General features: G+C 41.1%; 1 protein-coding gene across 1 annotated transcript; it reads left to right on the top strand.

The window, feature by feature from the left end:
- The first annotated feature begins 9,019 nt into the window (after positions 1–9,019).
- Positions 9,020–13,905, top strand: WFDC3 (WAP four-disulfide core domain 3). Its single transcript, XM_008521665.2, has 4 exons — positions 9,020–9,216; positions 11,494–11,622; positions 12,188–12,373; positions 12,976–13,905. The coding sequence occupies exons 1-3, from the start codon at positions 9,138–9,140 to the stop codon at positions 12,370–12,372; spliced, it is 393 nt and encodes a 130-aa protein (XP_008519887.1). The 5' UTR covers positions 9,020–9,137; the 3' UTR covers position 12,373; positions 12,976–13,905.
- The last annotated feature ends 917 nt before the right edge of the window (positions 13,906–14,822 follow it).

The raw sequence follows: 14,822 nt of genomic DNA, 5'->3' as shown, positions 1-14,822 counted from the left end.
CAGTTCTATTTTAGAAGCCCCTATGTTATTCCTTTTTTTGTTACGCTGTCCACATTATTTTTAGCAGGTCATGGTATGGAGTAGTAGAATGCATGAGTTCTGCAGTTAGAAAGATCTGAGTTCAGATCCTGTATGATGTGGTGATTAAGAACATTGACTATAAAATTGGACTGCCTGCCTTTGTTCTACTACTTACTAGCTGTGTGACCCACGTTTCTTTCTGTGCCTCAGTTTCTCCATCTGTAGAATGGGGATAATAGTACCTAACTCATAGGGTTGCAGTGAGGATTAAGTGAATTAATTTAGGTAAGGTACTTAGAACTGTGACACAAGTAAACTCTCAAACAGTGCTATCTGTCGTTACTATTATTAAATTCCAGCAGCCACCACTTACTAGCTTTATGACCTTGGACATTTTTTCTCAGCCCCTCTGAACCATTTTCTCATCTGCAAGAGCATTGTGAGGATCAAAATAAACAATGTATATAAAGTGTATCAACAAATGTTAATTATCTCCATTTTCCATTATCAGCCTTAAAACAGTAAGGTAACTTCCTGGCACCAAACTCTTTGGCCCTATTAAGGGGTTTTTTACCTTTAGCCTTGAATGTCCCCTACTGTTTAAATTCCCTGGGCTAAGCAGTGCCAGTGGACTCTATTAGGTATCATGGCTGACGGAAGTCATAAGCAGGCACATAAAAATAAAAAAAAAAATACGGGAAGAGGAGATAAATAAAGGGGGCATAGATGGTCTAGACTACTTGAGTCATAGCAACTGTTCTTTTGAGTTCTGTCAACTAGCCTTCCTATGGTCTAAGAATGGCCTGTGTGGGCTAGAGGGACCAAGATGTAGGTTTTTATTCCACTTGTATTAGTTCTGAACAAACTTGAATACTACTTTTCTGTAGTTTTTTTTTTTTTTTGATAGTTTCTAGGTAGTCTGTTCCATTCTTTGTTTTCTATGTTGCTAGGATGGACAGGAGCCACAGCACATTTTATTAGCTTTGGTTATTTTTGTATTGAGTCATACCTCTACTCCTGTCATCTCAGCTGTAGCTATGCCCTTCCAAAGCCCTTTAGGGGTCTCTTTAATCCTTTATCCAAGAGTCATCCCTCCATTTTCCTGGTTATCCACTGGGTTCCTCATCATTGTCCCTATGTGTTGTATATATTGCATTATAGAGTTTGGTTGTCCCCTGTAGAGGAAGAGCAAATTTTGCTCTACCCTCCAGGTTCTTCTAGCTGTCTAACAATTAAATTGATGTGAGACAAACTAATAGGAGAAAATCAAATTTAATGAATTTCATATGTACAGGAACCCCACATACATGAGAAGGTCAGAGACCCCACATACATGAGAGATTCAGAGACAGAAAGTTAAAGTGAGGTATATATGCCATCTTGAACTAAGGAGTGGGATAGGGGCCTGGAGCTTCAGAGGGGAGGAGGGTAATTCACAGGATGCTAAGAAGAGTAGGTGTTCAGTAATTAGAGGTTTGCCTTGCTGTACAGATAGGTCATAAAAAGTTATTTTCTGGTAGTAACTCTATGGGCAAGGCCCTAATTTAAATTCTTTAAGGGAGAGGTAAAAATTTGTTGAGTCTGCAGGGTCCTGATTGCCTTTACCTCAAAATATTTCACATTCCAAAGTGGCACCTCTTGGGAGGCCTGTTCTGAACCCCTTTAGTCCTGCCTTTGAAACTTCATGAGAAGTTTCACATTCTAGAAGTTGAGTTGGTAGATTGCTCCATCTCATGGAATCAATTTGTTGGTTTAGAGAATAGGTCAGTCCAATTAAACAGTAGTGTTCAATTTCAGGAGGTGACGCAGGTGGGCTCCCAAGGTCAGGTCTATGGTGCAAGCAATCAGGTGTTTAATAAGAGGCATTTCTATGGAAACAAAAGAAAAACCATGGTTAATGATTGGAGCAGATTATAATCTCAGTTTCTCAGTTCTAAAGGCAGCCAATTGAGATTTCTAGATGTACAGCTCAAAGCATTTTCAAAGCATTTTTGGATAGAGTAAGGGTGGGCAGTGACAGTCTGACAGATTTTCCTAGTTTGCAGTTTGAATGTCTCTGATGATCTTTCTGAGTGGCCCATACAGCAACAGGTATAAAGATTGTGTATACATAAGGCATTGTGGTGATTTCTCTAAAATTTATATCAAATTGTTCAGCTTCAGTTTGCAGGGCATCAGGAAAAGGGCAGTTTTAGTTCTCAATGATTCCAAGTCCAAAGACGGAAGAAAATTGGATACGTTAGTTGGGAGGATTGTAGCCAGGTATTGGAGAACACTAGAAGAATTCGGAATCCAGTCCAGTTTACAGGTGGAAAACAACCTCAAAGACAATAAATAGCTCTAAAATCTAATATCCACAAGTGTGTAATATAGTTTCTATTGAAACATAATTTTTCTCTGTAAAATCACCCCCATTTCTACCAAAGATAGCCAGATTAAAACGAATTTGTTTGCAAAATAAGTCATTTCAATAAACTTGGCCCAATTATTTATCTAAGTGTAAAAAGAATAGCAATTGATCATATAGGCTCTTTCAAGTCTGCTTTGCTGGAACCTTTCATAAGGAATCTGCATATTGAACTTTTAAAGGCCTCTTGAGGCCAGGAAACCGAGCCAAGGACTTACTATCAGAGTCGCCTGCAACAGCTATAGATTTGGGTGAATTCTTCTCCTCGACGTTCCCAAGATACCCTGAGTTTCGTGCACCTGCCAGGAAGTGACTTTCACTACTCACCTGGTAAGGCTGCTGGGAAGCCTGTAAGCAAGGTACCAGGCCAATATGTCTAAGGGGCTTTTATTGGTTCCATAAAGTCAATCTTGGTTCCTTAAAGCTGTCTGATCATATCTGAGGCTGTGCACATTTGTGTCTCAAATATGACATTCTAGTCAAAGCCTTGGTAGTATAACCAATGTTTCCAATTGTGTCCTGTTATAAGGAGAACCGATTCTTATTGAACTTACGTAAATAACTATATTGCCATGAAAATAAGAATACTTACTAAGAGTTTACAAATAATGTAGGGGTCAGATAGGGAGGAAAAGATACCTGTTTGAATTTTGCTTACAAATGTAATTTACCAAACTGCTGTCATAGTTATAGTCATAGCTTAAAAGAAAAAAGATTTCCTTAAATCTGGAAAAAGAAAACATTAAAAAAAGCAATGTTTCAAATAAAAAGGCATAAAAAATATAATCATTCTCATCAGTTCATTCAATCCCATGTAATCAATTCTTGATCTTTTGATAGCAGTTTTATGAAGTCATCATTTTCTCAATTAGCGTTCTGTAATTCCTTACCCAGTTCAGTTTTAGGATCTGAAAGTTTATCAGAAATCTGTACTCTAGAGTCTGTGTCAGAATCCTTTCTATGAATCTCTCTGAGGCTGAAACATATTTGTAAAAGTATCAGAATAAAACAATAACTGTAAATGACAAAAGACTTAAAATGGCATGGTTAAAGATCTGATTACAATGCAATTGACAAGGGAATTTGGTTATTTTTTTGTAACACAGATTTTAAAATAATGACTAGAATTATACCAGGGCACATTAGATTTTTAGGAATTTTATATAATTTTTAGAACACTTCTATTAATATCCTTCACCCACACAATATAACCTAAGAAGATTGATCATAATTTTTTGACAGTGCTTTCCATGTGATTAAACATACCAAATATGCCTAATCAGTTTAATAGCTCCCTTTTTATAGGAAGAGAGAACAAATTCTTTCAGAAGTCTCAGGGATCCTCTAGAAATTCTCAAAGTTACTTTTAGGTTAAAAAAAAAAAGAGACTTCAGGGCTGGCCTGATGACATAGCCATTAAGTTTATGCACTCTGCTTCAGTGGCCCAGGGTTTGCTGGTTTGGATCCTGGCTGCAGACCTGCACACTCCTTATCAAGCCATGCTTTGGCAGGCATCCCACTTATAAAATCGAGAAAGATGGGCACAGATGTTAGCTAAGGGCCAATCTTCCTCAGCAAAAAGAGGAGGATTGGCAGCAGATGTTAGCTCAGGGCTAATCTTCCTCAAGAAAAAGTAAACTTTATTTTGAATTTGAATTTTGGGAAATTTGTCAAAAATATCAAATGGTTTGGACACTTGACTAAATAGGATCAGAGATCAATATGAAATAATACTTAATTATCTGTTTAACCAAAGTAACAATAAAAGATTTTAAAGACAAATATAGAGGGTTATATAGGTGTTAGCAAAACTTAGCTTTTTTTTTTTTTTAAATAGGAGAAAAGCATACACATTTATTTCACATAAGTTTTACAAGGCATGGGAAATGAAGACCCAAAGGAACAGCTAGACCTGTGTACTTTCGTGCTAGGTTTCATGATGAGTGGACAGTCATGGAGGAATATGATAGGTTAGGGGTATGAGGTCAGTTTAGTAAACTGGAGGAAACTTTAGCAAGGTCTGTTCTTTCAGATTCTTTTTAGCATCACTTTGTCTATGGAAATAAAACTTCCCTCCAGGTATAGGGAAGGTAACTTTCATGTGAGGGTCTTGTGACCTACTTCAGGGAAGAAGGAGGCAGTTAGAGTGAACTTCCTGCCTCTGCCCTTTTCTCAGATTCCTCTAGCTTAAAATATTCAACATGCCAAGACACCATATTTTGACCTGAACTCCATCAGAAGATAGACCAGGATTGGGTGGGAGGCAATGGTCCCCTAAGGGGGAATGCCGTCTACCCCCTCATCCACCGACTCATCCACCCATCCATCCACCCATCCACCTACCATCCACCCATCCCTCCTTTCACCCATCCTACCATCCCTCCTTTCAGCCATCCATACACCCATCCACCCATCCACCTAACCTTTTCCATTTAACCACCTAACGCATTCATCCTTCCTTCCTTCCCTTCTTCCGTCCACCCATCCACCTGACCGTCCTTCTTCCTTCTGTAGGAGGAAAAACGTAGCTCTTTTAATGTTAAGAGGGCTCAGTTTTTCTGAGTAATCGAGGATCTGATAAAGACAGCAAACACAGGAAATTGTTTTGATGAAACATAGAATCTTCGTCTTCTAGGCAGATCACTTAAAAAGGTAAAGAAACTTTCCTTCTAGAAAATTAAAGAGGACCAAGTTCCAGTCCTGCACAAGTACACCATTGCTCTTAAAGCTTAATTTAAAAACCCTTATAATAACAATTGAATCATCAGCCAACTTGACCATACAAAGTAAATTTCTCTCTCTCTTCAATCTTTTGTATACATTTAGTTTTGTCCTTCAGAAGTTCTAGTTTAGATAAATTACTCTCATTTCCCTTAACAAAATGTATCTTCATATTAGAATTTTTAGCCTTTAAAACCTTAATTTCTAGTGAAAAATAAAGAAGTAAACAATTATGAACTGTCTTTTACATTAGCATGCTGTGGCTTGACAAATTTATAAATACTTGTCATAATTTCTGAAAACATATGCTATTTTGTAGTACAATCTTTCAATAAAGCACAAGACATGTTTCCTAATAAACACAACATCTTTAGTTTTTCTGTAATAAGACAAAAGTAGGTAAACTGAGATTTGTTTAGCAATTAATGTTTCAGGATTTTATCTTATTTGGAAATGACCTAAACATTCAACAAATTCCTATCATTTAACTTATAAAAACTCTAGGGTTTCAAGTTACCAAAAAGATTTTGGAAGCTATTTTTAATTACATACGCCATAACATAACTATTGTTAAAAGTTCACCTAAAACCATTTTTATTTTACTTACATCTTTTAGCTTACTTGTACCCAATAATTAAGTTTAGATTACCTACAAAAACTTCAGGAGACATTAGACAAAGTCAGCCATCAATTTTTTGCTGTCAAATTTTGCAACAAAGACAACATGAATTTGTTTGACTTTTAGTAAACCAAGGTGGAACAAAAGTTTTATCATGTTAACTTGAAAAACATTTGAGTTAGTTTCTATTATATTTAGAAATTATATGTGCTTACTTTAAGTCAGTTAAATAGAGCTCTTTTAGAAATTATACCATCCGGAGGTAAAAACAATCACACGTTTATAACATACACATACATATATATATATATAGACACACATACATAGAGACCTCATAGCTGTTGTTTTAAAATTACTGCCATAAATCAGGTACTGTAATCTAAAGCTCACTGGTTATGAAAGAATAGTTGGATTTGAATTTTGTTTCTAGCAGATGGAATAAATTAGGTTTATCTGCTTAGATAGCTAAAGCTTTTTTCTATTAATATTTGTGGAGAAGACACTTAAGATGCTAGATTTTGACAAAGGTGCTCCTATAGCTGTTTGCCTCTTTTTCCTTTTTTAATCTTCGGTCTTAGAAATTGATGATGGTCTAGATAATAGTTCCCAGAGTTACAAGCCTGCTGAGATAAATAAGTGATGTTTTTGGAATTGGTGAAAGGGAATGGGTAAAATCTATACTGCCTCTAGAGCTGCATTTCCAGTTTTGCACAGACTTGTAAGATAAGGGCAGTTGCTCTCAATTTCTCAGAAATTGGGTTGTAACTTAAAGGACATCATAGGTTGATCTACCTGTCCAACTACATCATTCCTAATTTGCTTCTTTCCCTCTAGGTACATAGTTTTATTTTAACTTGAGTAAAATGGCCTATAAAAATATTCCTATCAGGCTCTGAATATCAGTTTCCAATTTTTGACCATAGAGCTACTAAAAAAAGAGTCCTTCTAAATATCTTGCCAGTTTTCAGCTGGAACAAACAGTAAATATTTCTGGCAGTGTTACACAACTCCATGGACCCAAGAGGCATCCTCAAAGGTTACTACCTTCCCCAGATCCAGAGTCACTCCCAAAGATAGCCAAAAGAAAGAACTGACAGCCTACGTGTCCCAGGCAGACAGAAAGCCATGCTAAACCCTTAGGACACAAAATGAGACAAGCAAGAAGGCAATAGCTACCCCTGGGAGAGAAAGGGTCAATAACCAATGGATCTGGATTTGGAAAGGAAGGGATAACATGAAATCTTATTTTCCTTTCTTGACTGAGCACTATAGAATGGCCATTGACCTTTCTAATTCTTTCCTACATTTGGTAGGATCTTCTGAAAATGGAAGTAAAAAGGCTTTATAATTCAAAAGATCTGTTCTTGTCCCATGGACATGAATTCCTTGGGTGGACATCTAGGACCTTGTATGGGAAGGCCTGAAGCTGGCAGAGCCTGATTATAGAGTCCAACAAAGGGGGCCCTACTGCCTGTTCGAGGTGCTTCTGCTAAGTTCATTTTCTGGCCTTCAGCCATTTACATGAGTCACCTGTGTACTCTTAGGGATTAGGCTGGAGCACTCTCTGTAAATCTTGGAGGAAAAGGGAAGCTAAAACGGGCAGATGGAGCCTGACTTTAAGAAGAGGATTTTATGTTGGGTTTTTGTTTTAAGCCTAATTGTTTTTCCCTTCATCTTGTTAGGGAGTCCCTAAGTCTAGCTGTTATATTATTTTTTTTTTGTCTTAGGTGCTGGACAATTGTACTTCCATTGTCCTGATTTTTTACAATATCTGCAAATGTTTGAAGGCAAATAGGAAAGGGTCTGAGTGGACTTTGATTTTTATTCTAATTTCTGTCCTTCCACCTTATTAAGGGAATCTTAATGGCTACCCATTATACCAATATGAGAACTCTCTCTAACAAAATTTTTTTTTCAATTTAGAAGTTTTTCCAATTCAAAGGATCCATTGTCTGGCCATTGATGAGTAGGATCTTAATAGTGACTGAAACCAGTAAGCCTTTTTATGACTTAATCATGGACGCAAGAGGTGTCCCCAAAGGAGAGGGCAAAGGATGCAGGCCTCCCAAGATCCAAAAACTTCACTTCCAAAGACAGTCTAGGAAAGCAAAGGTCTTTGTTGCACAGGCACTAAGGATAAAATGGTGTCTCCAGTTTCCCACGAAAACATGGAATGCCTCCAGTCACAAACCTGCTAATCTGTGACACCAGGCGGGAGCTACTGGAATGGGATTTTTCCAGCACTAACAAGCAATGAAGGTTGAGACAACAAAGGCCTCTTATGGACTGAGATCCCTTTATGACTTCACTGAGAGGAGACACAGGGAGACAAACAGTGTCTCAGAACCCTAGTCTATTTGACTGGCCACCAGATGCACCTTGGTAAATGCACCTTCCAGATGGGTGGAGATCAGAGAGAATTTTCTCACTGATCAAAAAACCAAAGCTCTCAGGGCATATAACAAGATGGCAGGAAAAACCTCATACTGTGAGTGGCTCAAGCAGGGAAACTCTTCCAATCGGTAATAGCCATGAGCCGACTTTGCCTATGGAATTTCCTTCTTATGACAAAAGACAAAATTAGACAGAGGTCCAGGATCCCTGAGCTGCAGTTATCCCAGAGCAAGCAGCCTGCAGTCAGTTAAGTTTCTCCTGTCCTAATAGCCAACTGTAGGGGAGGAAGAAAATTTTGTCTGCTCTCTAGGTTCTCCTGACTAGCCTAAGAATTAAATTGACACAAAACAGATTAATAGGAGAAAATCAAATTTAACTAATTTTGTATGTTCGGGAACCCCACATACATGAGAGTGTCAGAGACCCCACATACATGAGAGGTTCAGAGACAAAAAGGTAAAATGAGGTACATATTCCATCTTGAGCTAAGGAATGGGCTAGAGGCCTGAGGCTTCAGAAGGGAGGAGGGTAATTCACAGGATGATAAAAAGAGCAGAGGTTCAGTAATTAGAGGTTTGCCCTGCCATACAGATAGGTCATAAAAAGTTATTTCTGGTAATGACGAGCAGGGCCCCAATTTAAATTCTTTGAGGGAGAGGTAAAATGTTCTCAAGCCCTCAGGGTCCTGATTGCCTTTACCTCAAAATATTTCACATGCCAAAGTGGCACATCTTGGGAGGCCTGTTTTGAACCCCTTCACCCCATCACATGTGTCTTTTGGTAGTGCCAGGAATCCTCCCACACACCAGCAACCAATCACTTTTCTTCTTGTCAGGAGACGATGTGTTTTTTGTTGTGAAAGGGAAGACTTTGGGGCTGGGTTTAAGCCAATCCCCTAATCCTACTCTTCCCTCGGTTGATAATCTGCGCAAGGTGTACACGTCTGGCCTGAATTGAGCTGTCAGCCTCCTCATCATGTCGAGCTGCTTCTTCCTCATGAAAGCACTTCTCGTTCTTGGGTCCCTGGCATCCTGGGTGACTGCAGGAAAGCATGGTGAGCTATCATGTGGGATCCCTGGCTAACAGTAAGAGAAAGTGACTAGAGTAGAAGTCATCTCCTGCCTCTTCCCAGTGTGAGGGTCCTCATTTGTGGAGATGGCATCTCGGTAGAGCAGGACTGGATGCAGAGATTCTTGGGACAGTCACAGTAGATCTTCCTGGCTTTCTTTACCTTATTTCTCATCCTGATTTTTGGTAAGATAACCGTGAGGTGACTGGAAACCATGCAATATAAGGAACTGAGCTCACCCAGCGCGGCAAAGCCAAGACAGTGAAAGGCAGAGGATTCTGTCTAAGGGGATGGCATGAGTCATGTTGCTGCAAAGTCTCTGGGGATAGGAAAAGGACCAATGGATGGAAATAGATTTCAGCTGAGCATAAATAACTTTCTTAAACTTAAGCGTGTCTAGTGTAAGTATGAGGATGGCATAGTCTGGCTTGGAGGTAGTGGGGCCCCATGAATTCCAGATGTTTGAGCTGAGAGTCAGGGATTGTTTGTTGGGATTTAAAAAATGAGGACACATAGTTTTGATGTGACCTGGCAGTGGCATAGAATATTTAAACTAGGGGCTGTTTTGGAAAATCCTAGGACACAGGATTATTGATTGTTTAGCTGTGCTTGTTCTCCTTGGGGTCCAACACTTACTTTTTCCATCGTGGCAGACTTCCTGGAGCCAGCCATATGCAGTCGTACTCACATGTTCCTACTCAGAGGCACTGGGCCAGTCCTGATTTGGTTTTCTACAAAGCCTTTAATTGCCTGTCACTTTTTTTTCTCCATTTAAAAAATTTGAAATAAACACTGAGATGAGTGAGTCATGGTGAGTTGGTTTGATTTGGATGTGGCTTCTTTGGGTGTGCCGGTCCCCCAGGACCTGGCCCACTGCCTGCATGTTTTAAGGATGGTGTAGTAGAAAGAGTGCTTCATTGCAAACCAAGAGGCTGAGTTTCATCCCGTTTTACCACTGACTCACTCTAGTTCTGGGAAAACCCCTTCTCTTCTCTGAGTTTCATTATCTTCATAGGGGCAGTGATGGCCACATGAAGGATGTATTTGGTTGGACACAACAGAAAATTAACTAAATAGGGGTTTGTTTTTTTCTTAGAACAAGAAGTCCTGAAGTAGGCACCAGGGCTGGCGTGGTGGCTTCCTGATACTAACAAGGATCAGGTTATTTCTCTTCTTCTCCTTTGCAGTCCTTGACTTTGTCCCCCTAGTTGCTTCATGGTTGAAAGAAAGCTGCTCGTCGTCCCTATATTATGTCTGTCTTTGCACTGGAAGAAGAAAGAAGCAAGGTGGCAGTTTGAAAATGTATTCTCTGTATCAGGAATGCAGAAGTTTTTCAGCTTATGTCTTAGTTTGTGGTCACCCCTAGTTACAAGGGACTATGGGAAAGAAAATCATTTTAGCTGGCAAGGCTCATTGCCTCTCAGAATAAACCTGGGGTTCTCTTAACAAGTTTCAGTTATCTATTGCTGCCTAACAAACCATCCCTAAGCTTAATGGCTCAAAATAACAACAGTTTATTCTTTGTTACAGTTGTGTGGGTTGGCTGGGCTTAGCTGGGCAGTTCTTATACCCACACGGCATAGGTGAGGCCACTCATGCAGCTGCATACAACTGGGAGCTCAGCTGGGAGCTCAACTGGCTGGAATGTCCAGGATGTCTCTCCTCCTCCAGGTCCTCTCTCATCATTCTGTAGCCTAGCCAGAGCTGCTCTACAGCATGGCGGCTGGTTTCCAGGAGAATGTTCTAAGAGGACAAGCCCCGATATACAAGTGCTTTTCAAGCCTCTACTTGCATCACACTTTCACACTTGCTGATGTCCTGTTGATCAAAGGAAGTCACAGGGTCAAGCCCAGATACAGTGTGGGAGGGGGTTACACAAGGGCATGAATTCCAGGAGGTGTGGTTTATTGGGGGCCACTGGCGTAGATGTATACCACAGTAAGAAAGGAGGGAGAATGAATACGAAGATGGCAACTAGAATGCCTGCTATAACGGGTTAGAGTTCATCAGTGTTTTTCAAACTGTGAGTCTAGAAATCAATTTAGTAGTTATGGCTAGCATTAAAAATAGAAGCAGAATATAAAGTGTCAGCATTGCATATACATGTATGCACATAAGTATGTACATTTTTAGCCTACCTATGTATTAACATACACATGGGACACTATGAAAAAATGTATTTTGTACTCAGAGTCCATAAAAAATAACTAGAAACATTGGGCTTGAGCACCTCTTGGTCTCAATGCTCTGTTTCTATGGCAGAGTTTGCTGAATGTCCTGCTGACCCCAACCCGTGTGAGAATCTGTGTGATGGGGACTCTTCCTGTCCCCAGGGGCATAAATGCTGCAGCACCGGCTGTGGACGCATCTGCCGTGGAGACATTGAGGGAGGTATGTGGGCTCTTTGGGGAAGAAATCCTTGAGTGCTCTTTGAGTCTGAGTCCATTTGGGAGGGAGCCATCTGTGGCTGCCTTCTCTTTCTCTTCCTGGGAAGAGTCAGAGTTCTCATCCTTCCTGTCCTCCTAGCACTCCAAACCAATGCAATCCCCCTCCTGGGGTCAAGGGGCCCATGCTGGCACTGAAGGAACTAGGGGAAGCCAGTGTGGGGTAGTAGGAAGCCCAAGCATCAGGGGAGAGAGTGGTGGTCTGGGAACCTTGCCCCTTCTGCATTCCACCCAGCCCCACCCCCAAACCCACAGAGGTATAAAACACTGAGGTACCTCTAGGGAACTCCCCGTGGATGCCATTTGAAAACTGTTGGTCCGAATGTTCTCTTGAGGCCCTACAGATTCTCAGATTCTCTAACTTTAAGGTTTCCCAGCCAGATCTTGGTTAAGATCTAGTTAGAGTCAGGGATGGATTCACCTGGAGCCCCCTTATCTAAGTCCCAGATGGGAACTTGGAGTCAGTGGAGCCAACCATTCTGTTTCTCTACCTGTGCCTGTTTATCCTGCAGGGCGGGACGGTGAGTGTCCACAGGTTTTCTTGGGCCTGTGCATTTTCAACTGCGTGTCTGATGCTAACTGCGAAGCTGGGGAAAAGTGCTGCAAGTCAGGCTGTGGCCGCTTCTGTGTCCCGGCAGTTCTGTTATCCCTAGCTGGCCATGAAACCCAAGTGGGCATCACATCTGATTCTGAATGAGGTGAGTCCAGTCTATTATTATCAATAACCGTGAACTTACTGCTGTGTCCAAAGCACTGGCTCAGGTGCTGGGTAGGGAAATTTGGAAGGCCAAGACAAAGTTTTTGCCCCGGAGAGTCTAGTTAGAGAGAAAGATCATATGTCACAAATCAGAACTCTTGTATAGACAATATGGGCTTATAGGCATTCAGAGTAGATATGGCTCCTTCGGAAGGTCTTTCTAGAAGTAGGATTTAATCTAGGCCCTAAAGGCTAAGCAGAATGTGACAAAGGGAAGATAGCACAGAGAACATGCTGGACAAGTGGTCTGGTGATTGTTAGCAAAGGCACAGAGGGTAGAATGTATGTTTGGGAAGCCAGGGTGGGAGTGGGGGGAGAGTGGTAAAACAACAGACAGGCTTTTTTTATAATAGGAGCTATAAGGTTGACATCTGAATGACAAGAGTCTTCATTGCCAGTTTGGACTGGATTGTCTAGGAAGCAGGGAGCCATTTAAGGCTTTTGAGAGCAGTATATGCCCAGCTTCTCTAGAGTGGAGGGGAAACCTTGGGGAGCTGCAGCCAGGAGGGCACAGCTGTGACTTAATGTTTCTTCTTCTTGCAGAGATCCCAGTGCCCTAGCTGTCCTGATTTGTCCTGAGCTTCTCTGGTGACTCCAGGCGGCTTGTTGTGGCAGCCAGGAGAGAGTGATGTCCTGGAGCTTGTGACACTCCCAGGGGCTCTCATTGCTCTCTGCACTGCTTCTGCTCCTGCTGTTGTCCTGAGCACAGGAAACAGCCCTGGGTTTGGACAATGGGTGTGTGGTGCTTCTTTACCCCAAGAAAGGCTGGTGCTGACCCTCTTGTCTGTGCTGTTTGAGGGGCTAAGATGAGGAAAGAGAGCTAGAGGTCTGAGCATGGCTGTGGGATCATGGGACTTGCTTATTTAGGAAGGGATGGGTGATACATTCTTTCTAAGAACACTGAAAAATGGGGCTGGTTGGGTGTGGCTAGGGGAGAGATGGGTGGAAGCTAAACCTAGGGTGACTTGCCATAGATGTCTGTCTCAAGCTCCAGGAGTGGGACAGTCAGGCCTCCTTTTGGGTCTGCTCACCTTTCTTTTGTTGGAGAATGCAAATTGGGGATGGAACTACGGTGAGTGGCTAGTTTATTGTAGTTGCTTGGGTGTTCTCACCTTGGTCCTCCTTCCTTGGGGGCCAGGCCTTGGCTCTAAGACAGGTAACTTTGCTGTAGGGAGGGGATGTCTTTACGTTCCTGGGACAAGACAATTTTAAAAAATTACATTTCTTATGTATACACAATGGATCATATTCTATATCTTGGAGATCTTTTAAGTCATCACATACATTCTTTTAATAGAACTTCATGAAAATAACTAATTTGACCAGTCATCTCTTCTTGGACATTAATATCCTTGTATATATAAATCTTGGCCTACTTTTGCAGGTAAATCTAGGTAAATTCTTAATAATAGAACTCTAGTTTCTTAAATAGAGCCTGGCAAAAAAATAGACCCTCAATAAATATTTGTTAAATGAATGAAAGAATGAATGTAATTCCTGAGTCTATCGATTAGGAAATTGTTGGGCTGCAAGTAATAGGAAACCCGACTAACAGTGGGCTAGGCAATAAAGACATTTAATTTTCTCCGGTTGGAGTCTGGAGAGAGGCAGTGAGGCAGGTGCAGCAGCTCAACTACACACTAACGCCCAGGCTCGTTTCTTCCTTCTCTACCATCCTCAGTGTTTTGGCTTTTGTCCTTGTTCTGGTCACCTCACTGGTGTAGGATGGTTGCTGCAGCTCTAGATGTCACAGTAGGAAGAAGGTATGTGTAGAGGGCAATGGTGAAAAGACCTTTACATCAAAATTTCCTTTTAATGACGGAGGCCATCTTCCCCAGAGGCCCTCCCCTACTCCCAGACTTCCTTGTCATCTCCTTGGCCAGAACTGTCGCTGCAAGGGAGGCCAGGAAAGTAAATGTCTGCAGAAGGGAATGGGAAAACATGACTGTCTTAGATGAATCACGCTTCATCCCTGAGGTTGAGGGAGGTGCCCACTGGGATATAACAATCAAGATTCTATTAGCAAGAAACAAGGAGAGAATGCTTTTTGGGTAGGTAGGTGAACTGTATGAGTCATACGGGGTCAAAGGACATATGCATTTAAAATTTGGACAGAAATAACTAAGTAGGCAGTGCTTTTATAATAATAAGAAAAAATGAGTATTGGTGCTCACCTTCAATTTTGCAAAAGTACTTCTGTAATTCCAACTTTAAGGGGGAAAGGTGAGGTATAATTTAAAAATTTCCCATCACTCCTGTGTTTTTGTGCACCCTTTTCCTCCTCTCTTTTCACACTGATACATGAAATTCTGGTTTCTACTGGGTTCAGAATACTCATCTCTTTGAGTAGAGTAGACATGTCAGTGTTGCCTGATCTGAACGAGCGGCTT

The sequence above is a fragment of the Equus przewalskii genome, chromosome 21 (genome assembly GCF_037783145.1).
Source record: "Equus przewalskii isolate Varuska chromosome 21, EquPr2, whole genome shotgun sequence".
NCBI classification, from domain to species: domain Eukaryota; kingdom Metazoa; phylum Chordata; class Mammalia; order Perissodactyla; family Equidae; genus Equus; species Equus przewalskii.
The sequence above is the reverse complement of the archived record's forward strand: the minus strand, read 5'-3'. Positions and strand labels throughout refer to the sequence as shown.